Raw genomic sequence first — 13,630 nt, forward strand, 5'->3', positions numbered from 1 at the left:
TAGTGCCACATAAAAAAAGTGAAATCATGTACTTGGCACATTTTTAACATTTCTTACAACATTATTGAGGTATAATTTATGTAAAATAAATTCTACTTTTTAAATTTTATTGTACTTCATGGTTATACATAACAATAGAATCCATTTTTATATAATTATAGAAGCATGGAATATATCTTATTTTAGCTAGGATTCCATTTTTGTGGATTTATGAGATGATGAGACTCACTGTAGTGTATTTATATATGTACATAGGAAAATTATGTCATGTTTAAAGTGTACAATTTCATGAGTTTTGACATACATATACATCCCTGTAACCATCACTATAATCAATATGATACATTTCCCTGAAAGTTTTCTTGTGCCCTTTTGTTATCTGCCTTCCTTCTATCCTCATCTCCCAGGCAACCATTAATGTGTTTCCTTAAAGTATAACCTTAAAAAATTAATCTTGCCGTGACACATGACTAAATTAGTCAGGGTCACTCCAGTTAAATTGGGTTGGCACTGAATAATCACACAGACACAGAAAGTACCTTTTTCTTGGGGTTCAGTGATGGCTCCTCTGCCCCAGCTCCCACAAGGAAAGCAAGAGTGGCAGACAAAAGAGAGAGCATACCTGAGACCATCCTGTTTATTGAGGGGAAGACATTCTAGAAAGTTCAACCCAAATACGGCCAGAGATTGGGTTTCAGGGGGTTGCTTGATAATGTCTTGCAGTCAGTGGATTGACTGACATCTTGGAAAAACACACCCATCTTGGTGTTGTATGGGATCAAAGGCAGAGTGAGAAAAAAGGACATATAGTTGCATGGCCTAGTCAGAGCTGCAACATCAGTCCAGTTCCCCTCAAATGCTCATAGCTCACGCACACAGAGTCCATGTCTGGCTCGAGACAAATCTAATTAAGCCATGCATGGTGGTCTACATCTTCAATTACAGCTGCTCGAGAGGCTGAGGCAGATCGTCATCATCACCTACTAAATATTAAGTAGGAAACTTTGTTTCTTCCTTTCCATTTATTAATGGAAAAATTCATGTACTGTTGATACATATGGTGCACTATTGAAAAATCTGATTTGAAACTGAGCAAAAACATCAACTTATTATCTAATATTTTACCTATATCACTGTTTTTTGAATATGTATAGGTTCCTGGTAACCTAGTAGCAATTAGATTTTTAGATCAATTCTCAATGTGAATTATAGATTAGTAGTATCAATATCACCTGGAAACATGTTAGAAATGCAGATTGTCAGGTCCTATCCAAAACCTACTGAATCAGAAACTCTGGAAGCTGGGCATGGTGGAGTGCATCTATAGTCCCAGGTACTTGGGAGGCTGAGGTAGGAGGATCACTTGAGACTAGGAGTTTGAGACCACCCTAGGCAACATGTTAATGCTATTTAAAGAGAAAAGAAACAAAAACAGCATGAAACAATGGAAAAAACAACATGAAACAATCAGAAATCTACTTTAACAAATTTTCTATAGGTAATTCTGATATGCACATGTTTGAGAACCAGTAGTTTAGATTGTTGTGCCTACTTTGCCAATTTAAAGATTTCACTATAGAAGTCTCTATATCTCAAAATGAAAGAAAATCCCAGCTTTAATACAAGAATTTATCATAAGGTATATTCATTTTGAGCAATACAAATTTGATAAACACCAGTACAAGTTCTTTTTTGTTTTTTTAAAGTTTTTAAGATGAGAAAATGTTTTTAAAATATATAAAAGATATAATAATACTTTAATGACTCATAAATGAATTCAGCAAAGTAGTGGAATATAAAATTAACACCCATAAATCAATTGTATTCCTATACACCAATGATGAATCCACTGAAAGAGAAATTAGGAAAACTATCCCATTCACAATAGCCTCAAAAAATAAAATACTTGGGAATCAGCCTAACAAAAGAGATGAAAGACCTCTATAATGAAAATTACAGAACACTAAAGAAAGACATTGAAGACCTTAGAAGATGAAAAGATCTCCCATGTTCTTGGATAGGCAGAATTAATATTGTCAAAATAGCTATACTGACCTGAGGCTGTAGCTCAGTGGTAGAGTGCTGCCTAGCATATGTGAGGCACTGGGTTCAATCCTTAGCACCACATAAAAATAAACAAAATAAAAGTATTCTGTCCATCTACAACTATATTTTTTTAAATAGCTATACTACCAAAAGTGCTATACAGATTTAATGCACTTCCTATTAAAATCTCACTGATGTTTTTCATAGAATAGAAAAAGCAGTCATGAAATTCATTTGAAAAAACTAGCCAAAGAAATCCTCAATAAGAAAAGCGAAGCAGGAGGCATCACAATACCAGACCTTAAATCATACTAAAGAGCTATGTAGCAAGAACAGCATGGCATTGGCACCAAAACAGACATGAAGACCAATGGAACAGACTAGAAGACATAGAGACAAACCCATATAAATACAGTTATCTCATACTAGACAGAGGCACTATAAACATACATTGGAGAAAAGATAGCCCCTGCAGCAAATGGTGCTGGGAAAACTGGAAATCCAAATATAGCAGAATGAAATTTAACCACTGTCTCTCACCTTACACAAAACTCAAAGTGGATCAAGGACCTAGGCATTGGACCAGAGACCCTGCACCTACTAGAAGAAAATGTAGGCCCTACTCTCCATCATGTTGGTTTAGGAACTGATTTCCTCAACAAGACTCCGAAAGCACAAGAAGTAAAAACAAGAATCAATAAATGGGACTGTGTCAAACTAAAAAACTTCTTCACGGCAAAGGAAATAATCCAGAGTGTAAAGAGAGAGCCTACAGAATGGGAGAAAAATCTTTGCCACCTGCAGCTCAGATAGAGCATTAATCTCCAGGATATATAGAGAACTCAATAAACTTAACACCAAATAAACAAATAACCCAATCAATAAATGGGCAAAGGAACTGAACAGACACTTCACAGAATAAGTAATACCAATGGTCAACAAATATATGAAGAAATGTTCAACATCTCTAGCAATTAGAGAAAAGCAAATTAAAACTACACTGAGATTTCATCTCATTCCACTCAGAATGGCAACAATCAAGAATACAAGCAACAATAAATGTTGGTGAGGATGTGGGGAAAAGGGCACACTTACACATTGCTGGTGGGACTGCAATTTGGTGCAACCACTCTGGAAAGCAGTAGGGAGATTCCTCAGAAAACTAGAAATGGTCTGATAGGTGGATACTAACACACAAGAAGTTGGGAGTGGGGAGGGCAGGGAGAATATAAATTCATTGGATTAGACAAAGGGCATTGAAGAGAAGGGATCAGGGAGAGGAATAGGAAAGACAGTAGAATGAATCAGACATAACTTTTCTATGTTCTTATATGAATACATGACCAGCAAAACTCCACATCACATACAACTGCAAAAATGGGATCATAATTAGAATAGTTTATATTCCATATATGTGTAATATATAAAAATACACTCTACTGCCATGTATACCTAAAAAGAACAAATAAATAAATAAATACTAGGAATGGAACTACCATTTGACCCATTTATGCCACTCCATATATTATGCCACTCCATATATATATATATATATATATATCTCCAAAGAAGTTTAAATCAGCATACTACAGTGATGCAGCCACATCAATGTACACACAACGGAATATTACTCTATTTGGAAGAAGAATGAAATTATGGCATTTGCCAGTCAATGGATGGAACTGGAGAATATCATGCTAAGTGAAATAAGCCAATCCCCCAAAAACAAAGACCGAATGTTCTCTCTGATATGTAGATGCTAATCCACAACAAGGGAAGGTGAGGAGGGGCAGATAGAAATCTGTTGGATTAAGCAAAGGGGAAAGAAGAGAAGGGAGGGGAAGGAGAATAAGAAAGAGTAGAATTAATCAGATATAACTTTACTACATTTGTATATGAATACACGACCAGTGTAATTCCACATCATGTTCAACCACAAGAATGGGATCCTAATTAGAATAAGTTATGCTTCATGTATGCATAATATGTCAAAGTACTCTCTACTATAATGTATATCTAAAAAGAACAAATTTTAAAAAAAATAATACTCTAATGAACTCTGTGACTCTATCAGCACATCTCAACAATTATCAGCTCATTATTGATCTTGTTCGCCTATACTCTTATCTACTTCTCCCCTCCCTGCACCATGGTATTTCATGTATAAATATGTCCAGTATAAATTACTAAAAGATAAAAGACTGTTTAAAAACACAACCATGATACTGTATCACCCCTGAAAAAGTTAATAGTGTTCTGTTTTCTCCAATTTGTTACACATAATATGCATTTGTTTGGTTCAACTGAGAATCTAGACAAGGTTCATACACTGAAAACTGAGTTGTTTCTGCCATCTCCTTTACTCTGTAGGTTTCTCCCTATGCCCTTTTTTTTTTTTCCTTTACAATATGTTTGCTTTGGAATCTGGATCTTTGGTCCTATAAAATTTCTTCAGAATTTTTGCTGTTTGTATCCTTTTGGTATCATTTAACATATTCTTTTGCCTACCCCAACAGTTTCTATAACTAGTAGGTAGATTTAGAAGTGTGATGAGATATGAGTCTTGTTTTTTTTGACGAGACTACTTCAATAGATGTTTTGTGCTTTTATCAGGATGCCTATAATATTTGGTTGTCTCTTTTTGTAACACTGACATTGATCAGTACATTCTAGTGTTTGTACCCTTATCTAACAGTGCACTGGCAAATATTTAACAACCAACTTGAGATAGGTTATTGGGGTGCCAATTTTCATAGTATAAATATTCCTACCATGATTGGTTTTAGATACCAACATAATGCTAAGTAGCCCATAAAATTTCCTAAAAATTTAACAGTTGGCCCTTGTAAGCCAGTGAAGCCACCTCTAAGACACTGCTAACATATATATATATCCATCAATTTTTCATCTAAGGGGTTTTAGCAGCCATCAATGACTTTTGCCAAGTTTCATTTTTTTCTTTAGCTATAAAATGGTGATACTCAAAATCTTTCTCTGTATGATAGAAGTATTAATCAGAATAGTCTTACAAAGGAAAAAAATTCCCTCATCTATTTAGTTCCTAGATTTGGAGTTCATAAGAAAAAATGCAGGATAAATTCTTGATTCTTTCCCATACCCCACTTTTCTAAACCATTTTTCAGAATAATGAGTTAATTCTTTAGCATCTGCCAAAGGTCACTAATGAATCATTTACTTTTTGTATCATTATGAATTCTAAGCCTAAAATGTATACATATTTAGGTATTTATTTATATATGTTTATTTATTTGATGTTTCAATCCATTGCATTTATTCTTTTGATACTCAAATTGATCCATCTTTGGCTAGTGGGAGCCTCTTCATGTTGACCTCTAAGTTCTTTGACTAGTATTCTTAATTAGTTTTTTTTAGTTTCTGGTATAACAAGATATTCTAAGTTCTTCTGCATTTCTTACTCAAAACCTGGTATCAGCCATTTTTCTAAGAAACACTGCTTCCTTTTAGTGAAAAATGCTTTTTTAAGAGTCTATACTAGTTCTGCTAGCTCATTGCTTTTATAGGTTTATTATTACTACTGGGCCTTTTCAGTGAACAGAGGGAAAAAGATTTCTTTAAAAATAAAAGTACAGAGCTGGGGATGGGCTCAAGAGGTAGCGCGCTCGCCTGGCATGTATGTGGTGCTGAGGATCGAGGATCGGGTTTGATCCTCAGCACCACATACAAACAAAGATGTTGTGTCCGCCGAAAACTGAAAAATAAATATTTAAAAAATTCTCTCTCTCTCTTTAAAATAAAATAAAATAAAATGAAAATAAAAGTACATTATGAGTATATGCTGATATTTTCAAATCTATAATTATAAGATCTAAAATTCTGTCAAGGGGCTGGGGATGTGGCTCAAGCGGTAGTGCGCTTGCCTGGCATGCGTGTGGCCCAGGTTCCATCCTCAGCACCACATACAAACAAAGATGTGTCCGCTGAAAACTAAGAAATAAATATTAAAAAATTCTCTCTCTCTCTCTCTCTCTCTCTCTCTCTCTCTCTCTCTCTCTCCCTCTCTCCCCTTTATCTCTAAAAATAAATAAATAAATAAATAAAATTCTGTCAAAAACACTTATACGGACCAATCAAAAGTAAGTGATAAAAAAGGTAGCTATTCAACAAGATAACTGATAAAAGTTATTGCAAACTCTCTTGTCAGTTATGTGCACAATTTAGAACATTATATATAACTAAATATGTATGAAGTCACTTCTCTGCTGTGCTTATAACTAGGATTCTGCTGGAAGAAGTACGAGTGTTCACCACATATTTTCTGTTCAAGAGAATATTCATCTCACATTTAATCCCCTGGCATCATTTATTCTCCTTACTGACCACTGCATGGTGGTAAGTGAATTCAATTAAATGTTACATGTATTTTTATTGGATTTGGTAAGCTCAAAGTTGTAAATAATATAATCATGTATAAAGAAAGTAGAGCCTCGTAAAATTAAAGTTTAGTTATTTGTCTAGAAGAATAAAATGATTTTAAGTTGATTTGAATCAAAAGAAGTAGAGACATGAACAAGTAATTTAGGACCTAGTTCTAATCAATGCTATACAACCAGGATGACTAAGGAAATTATAGGTGCTGATTTGATTTAAAGCTTTTAAGTTTAATTATTCACTACTACTAATACTACTAATGATAATAATTTTTATGTATTATTTTGATTTTAGTTATTTGTTTGTACCATGCTGGGAATTGAACCTAGGGCCTCATTTATGTTAGGCAAACACTCTACCACTGAGCCACACACCCAATCCAGAATTAAGGCTTTTAAAAGAATATTTCTTTTTAAAAAAAAATTTGTGGAGGGCTGGGGATGTGGCTTAAGCAGTAGCACGCTCGCCTGGCATGCGCAGGGCGCTGGGTTCGATCCTCAGCACCACATAAAAATAAAATAAAGATGTTGTGTCCACTGAGAACTAAAAAATAAATAATAAACATTTTTAAAAAATCTCTCTCTCAAAAAAAAAATTGTGAAGTTCCTTTAAAAGAAAAAATAATGTGGAAAAATTGGAAAACTAAGAAAAAAAGAAGGATCAACTCTACATCATTTTCATCCCACTGTTCATTATAACCATTGTATTGTTATATGCTTGTATATGAGTCTTTAAAGTAAAATGTGATTTTTTTTCCTTTGGTGGTGCTGGTGATTAAACCTAGGGCCTTGTGCAGGCTAGGCAAGGCTTTTACCATTGAGCTATATCCCCAGCCCCTCTAGTATACATTTGTTCTTTTTTGCTATCTGATTTTTTCCCATTGAGGAATTTGTTTTGACTATTTCTCATATCAATTAATATGTTTTTCTTTTTTTATGGGATCTTGCTATGTTACCCAGGCTGGAATTGAACTCCTGGGCTCAAGCAATTCTCCTGCCTTAGCCTCCTTAGTAGCTGGGATTACAGATGCATACCTCTTTGCCTGAATACATTATTTTATAATGTGATATTAGTTGTATTATGTTAAGATATATATTATTGTATGAATAAAGACCTTAATTTGTTAAAGTATTTTGGACAAGTGACTAAATAGAGCTATGCCTTAGTTAGATAAATTAAGATTTTCCTTAGCATATATAACCAAATTTTCCCTTTACTACATAAAGCCTGATCTAGGTGATTATAAAAAATCTTCCAAAGAAAAATTTTAAAATGACCCCTAAAATGATAGTAATGAAATATAAATGCCCATTAGTCACATTTCTTAAAAACTCAATCACACAAGTAATAAAAACAAAAATAATTTCACATTTTAAGTCTGTGAGGATGTGTCCTCTAAAGCTATCTCAGGATGTATTGCCTCATGCTTGCTAGGCAAGCACACTACCACTGAGCCACAACCCTAACTCCCATATGCAACTATAAAACAAATTATTTTTCTCTTCATACAATGAAAGTGAACTATTTTAATTTGATAGTTTAATATAACTATATAAACTACTTATCTCCAATTTAAACTGAGGCAACTTACAATTTTCTTTATCAATGTATCAGATGTTTGATTCTGTTTAATATGTGTGTGTGCATTTTATATATATATATATATATATATATATATATATATATATATTTTTTTTTTTTTTTTTTTTTTTTTTTTTTTGGAGCGGGTATTGGGGATTGAACCAGGAGCCATGGGTACTTTTTCATTGAGCAACATCCCCAGTCTTTGTTATTTTTTAGTTTGAGACAGGTTCTTACTAAGTTACTGAAGGTCTTAGTTGCTTACTAAGTTACTGAAGGTCTTAGAAGCTAAGTTGCTGAGGCTGGCCTTGAATTTATGATCCTCCTGTCTCGCCTCCTAAATTGCTGGGATTATAGCCACTGAACCTGGCTACCTATATTTTTCTTATAATCATTTAATGATGCTGAAAGAAAAAAAGAAACTTGCTTTTCTTTTTTCTTTCTTTCTTTTTTTCTTTTTTTGGTACCAAGGATTGAACTCAGGGGCACTTGATCACTAAGCCACATTCCCAGCTATTTTGTATTTTATTTAGAAACAGAATCTCTCTGAGTTGCTTAGCATCTCACTTTTGCTGAATCTGGCTTTGAACTAAAAATCCTCCTGCCTCAACCTCCCAAGCCATTAGGATTACAGGCGTGCACCATGACACCCGGCATGAAATTTGCTTTTCTCTCTATAATTATACAACATTTCTAAAACTATATGTGTGGATTTTTCTAAACCATATAATTTTCCAATATCAGTGGACACTGAATGGGCCTTATACAGTTCAACACAATTCTGACACTAACTGCTAGAAGTTAGCACAGATTCCACAGGTTAAGAGCTTAATGTTAGAAGACTGCCCTTCTCATCACCCACCATCCCCAGCACCAATCATAAGTCCAGATGTCACCTGTGCTTCTGACCAACTGGCTATAAATTAGAGGTTCCCACGGCTTCCTTCCTCAGGTCCAAAAATTTGCTAGAAAGTCTCCCAGAATTCAGGAAAACCCTTTACTTACTAGATTATTGGCTTATGAGAGAAGAATACAACTCAGGAAGAGCCAAATGGAAGAGATGCCAAGGCAAGTTATGAGGGTTGGTTGTGAGTTTCCATGCTCTCCCCAAACACATGCCACTTTCCCAGCACCTCCATGTATTCACCAACTTGGGAAGCTCTCCGAAATCCTTCAGTTAGGGTTTTTATGGAGGTTTTATTATGTAGGCATGATTATTTAAATCATTGGCTATTGGTAATTAATTCAATTTACAACCTCTTTTCCCTCTCTGGAGGGAAAGGATGGGGGTGATGTGATCACATGGTTGGCCCCCATTATAACCAGCCCCCATCCTTAAGGGCTTTTTAAAAGCTCCCTTATTAACATGAACTCAGGTGTGATTGAAATAGGCTTGTTATTAATCACAGAAGACACTCCTTTTATTTATCATTCCAGAGCTTGTCCAAGAACTACAGACAAAAGCCAAATATAATAAAAGATGCTTTATTTTTTTCTGCTACCATTTGAAAAATCACAAGGGTTTTAGGAGCTGTGGCCAAGAGTTGAAGATGAAAACCAAAATTCATATTTCTTTTTTTTAATATTAATTTTTTTTAGTTGAACACAATACCTTTATTTTATTTATTTTTATGTGGTGCTGAAGATTGAACCCAGGGCCTTGCCCGTGCCAAGCAAGCACTCTACCTCTGAGTCACAACCCCAGCCCTCATATTTCTTATTATATCACAATATCATAGATGTCATTTTCATTTTTGTTAATGAGGCCAGTTTTAAAGTGTTCACTGGAGCTATCCCCATGTATCTAGTCACACTAACATCTTTTTTCTCTGCAGGCCCGGGTCCTTTTTGTGCTGATTGTGCTGATCCAACTCTTCATTCTCATTACTTTTAGGTACCTAGAATACCCAAATCTTAAAGGTTAGTTATGGTTATTTTCATTCTTAGAAGACCTTAAAATATCATATAATGTCCAATTATGAAGTGATATATAACAATATAAATTGTCTTTGCATGAGTTGGTGAGATGCATTCTTCAAAGCATTACTTTTCCCCCATAATGCTCTTATCTTGAAGAACATCATTATTATTTTTGCTGCTTTATAGCAGTAAAATGAAGTTCAGTCAAAATGAAGGTAAAATACAATATGGCTCAGAATGACCAACTATTAATATAAGTAGCTATTTAATATAATTTTTAAATATGAAATGCTTTTAAATAGAAAATAATGTTTCAGATATTCAAAGATAAGGCACTAAACAAAGCCTGACAAACTTTTTTTTTTCTTTTGTACTACAGATTGAACTCAGGGTCTATACCACTAAACTCTATCCTGAGCCCTTTTTATTTTAAGACAGGGTCTTGCTAAATTGCTGAGGATGGCTTCAAAATTGGGATCCTTCTTGCCTCAGCTTCCCAAGTTGCTAAGATTATAGGCATGTGCCATGATACCCAGCAAAGCTTGACAGAACTTAAATGATGTATATATAATTTTGAATTACATACACAGGGCAAGCTATAGAACAATTGCAAAAGAGGTGACTTTTCCTGGGATGCTTCCTTCCCCTGGGACAACTGTCTGTCCCTGTTTGTCTTCTCTGACTATATTTGCCAACTGAACTGACTAGCAGAAACCTGTTAATAAGTTAATGAATAGTGAAGGGAAATTGATAATCATTTATTTAGATAGCTGCTAAAAGTTTTTCTGAACCTGTATAGGTGTGGGTTTGGAACATTCAAAAGGCTTTTTGTTGGCTGCTTGTTTCTTCCTAGATAGTATCCCATCAATATATCTAGGCTGATATTTTGGATAGTGGTGCTTTCAATGATCTTTTGATACAGTGAAGCTCCCTATAGGTATGTTAAAACAGAAAAATAACACATTTTCCACTCATGCTTTTTCTAGTAAAACAAATACTTATAAATATTTCTGTGTAAAAGCACTAATATTGACTATTATAATACAGAGTTATAATCATGTAGGTACATTTATATAACCTTTTGCACCAGTTTTCAACTTTTTCCATTATTCACTGCTTACTCTTTGATTCTATATCTAATGACCCTTCATAGGCTAATAGCTAGTAAGTGGTAAAGAGTAATAGTCCTACATTCTTGGTTTGCTTGAAAACCTTTTTCTTTTCATTCCTTGTACTTTACTGCAGTGATCCTCAAACTGGCAGTATATAACAATCACCTAAGGACATTTCAAAGAAATAGATTCTTAGGCCCTATCTCAGGCCTACTGAATTAAAATGTCTGAGGGAGGGATCTGGGAATCTCTATTTTGAAGTACTTCCCAGGTTATTCTGAAAAGCAGACAGGTTTAAAAACTACTACTTTATATTATAAAATCAAAAATAGAGAAATAGAAGTAGTGACCTTTTTATAGGTATTTTTAAAAAATATATGACAATAATGGAATGCATTACACTCATTATTACACATATACAGCACAATTTTTTGTAACTCTGTATATAAAGTATGTTAACACCACATTATGCCATCATACATATATTCTTTTTTTTGCATTACAATTCTTAATACATATATACACGACAATTTTTCATATCTCTGTTGTATATAAGGTATGTTGACACCAAATTCAAATCTTCATACATGTATTTTGTATAATGATGACCATCACATTCCCCCATCCTTGCTATTCCCCTTCCCCCTCCCTTTCCCTCCCACCCCTCTTTCCTATCTAGAAATAATCTTCCTCCCATGCTCTCCCTCCCTACCCCACTTTGAGTCACCCCCCTTATATCAGAGAAAACATTCGGCATTTGTTTTTTGGGGGATTGGCTAAGTTAACTTAGCATAATCTTCTCTAACGCCATCCATTTACCTGCAAATGCCATGATTTTGTTCTTTTTTTAGTGCTGAGTAATATTCCATTGTGTATATATGCCACATTTTTTTTATCCATTCATCCACTGAAGGACATCTAGGTTGGTTCCACAGTTTAGCTATTGTGAATTGTGTTGCTGTAAACATTTATGTGGCTGTGTCCCTGTAGTATGCTGTTTTTAGGTCCTTTGGATATAGACCAAGAAGAGGAATAGCTGGGTCAAATGGTGGTTCTATTCCCAGATTTCCAAGAAATCTCCATACTGCTTTCCAAATTGGCTGCACCAATTTGCAGTTCCACCAGCAAAGTATGAGTGTACTTTTTCCCCCACATCCTCACCAACACTTGTTGTTGTTTGTCTTCATAATAGCTGCCATTCTGACTGGAGTGAGATGGTATCTTAGAGTAGTTTTAATTTGCATTTCTCTGATTGCTAGAGATGATGAGCATTTTTTCATATATTTGTTGATTATATATCCTCTTCTGAGAAGTGTCTGTTCAGGTCCTTGGCCCAGTTATTGATTGGATTATTTGGTTTTTTGGTGCTTAGCTTGTTGAGTTCTTTATATACCCTAGAGATTACTGCTCTATCTGATGTGTGAGGGGTAAAGATTTGCTCCCAGGAGGTAGGCTCCCTGTCCACCTCACATATTATTTCTTTTGCTGAGAAAAAACTTTTTAGTTTGAATCCATCCCATTTGTTGATTCTTGGTTTTAATTCTTGTGCTATAGGCGTCTTATTAAGGAAGTTGGGGCCTAGCCCCACGTGATGAAGATTAGGGCCTACTTTTTCTTCTATTAGACGCAGAGTCTCTGGTTTAATTCCTGGATCCTTGATCCATTTTGAGTTAACTTTTGTGTTTGGTGAGAGATAGGGATTCAATTTCATTTTGTTGCATATGGATTTCCAGTTTTCCCAGCACCATTTGTTGAAGAGGCTATTTTCCTCCAGTGCATGCTTTTGGCTCCTTTGTCTAATATAAGATAATTGTAATTTTGTGGGTTAGTCTCTGTGTTCTCTATTCTGTACCATTGGTCTACCAGTATCATTGGTGCCAGTACCATGCTGTTTTTGTTACTATTGCTCTGTAGTATAGTTTAAGGTGTGTTACAGCGATATCACCTGTTTTACTCTTCCGGCTTAGAATTGCTTTAGCTATTCTGGGTCTCTTATTTTTCCAAGTGAATTTCATGATTGCTTTTTCTATTTCTATGAGGAATGCCATTGGGATTTTGATCAGAATTGCATTGAATCTGTATAGTGCTTTTGGTAGTATGTTCATTTTGATAATATTAATTCTGCCTATCCATCAGCAAGGTAGATCTTTCCATCTTCTAAGGTCTTCTTAGATTTCTCTCTTTAAGGTTCTGTAATTTTCATTGTATAGATCTTTCACCTCTTTTGTTAAGTTAATTCCCAAGTATCTTTTTTTTTTTTTGAGGATATTGTAAATGGTGTAGTTTTCTCATTTCCTTTTCAGAGGATATGTCACTGATATACAGAAATGCCTTTGATTTATGGGTGTTGGTTTTATATCTTGCCACTTTGCTGAACTCATTTACTAGTTCTAGAAGTTTTCTGGTGGAGTTTTTTGGGTCTTCTAGGTATAGAATCATATCATCAGCAAATAGTGCTAGTTTAAGTTCTTCTTTTCCTGTAGTTATTCCTTCAATTTCTTTCGTCTTATTGCTTTGGCCAGTGTTTCAAGAACTATGTTGAATAGAAGTGGTGAGAGATG

At 34.7% G+C, this 13,630-nt stretch overlaps 1 protein-coding gene across 3 annotated transcripts in view; it reads left to right on the top strand.

Moving 5' to 3' along the window:
- Tmem62 (transmembrane protein 62) overlaps window positions 1–13,630 on the top strand; it is a 43,219-nt gene that overhangs the window by 16,463 nt on the left and 13,126 nt on the right. For 2 of the 3 annotated variants that reach the window (XM_076850672.1, XM_076850674.1), the window contains 2 exons: window positions 6,304–6,417; window positions 9,873–9,957. In XM_076850672.1, coding sequence (XP_076706787.1) covers window positions 6,304–6,417; window positions 9,873–9,957 — 199 coding nt within the window. The remainder of the gene's footprint in view (window positions 1–6,303; window positions 6,418–9,872; window positions 9,958–13,630) is intronic. The other variant, XM_076850673.1, reaches the window with a different exon arrangement.

The sequence above is a fragment of the Callospermophilus lateralis genome, chromosome 3 (assembly GCF_048772815.1).
Source record: "Callospermophilus lateralis isolate mCalLat2 chromosome 3, mCalLat2.hap1, whole genome shotgun sequence".
NCBI classification, from domain to species: domain Eukaryota; kingdom Metazoa; phylum Chordata; class Mammalia; order Rodentia; family Sciuridae; genus Callospermophilus; species Callospermophilus lateralis.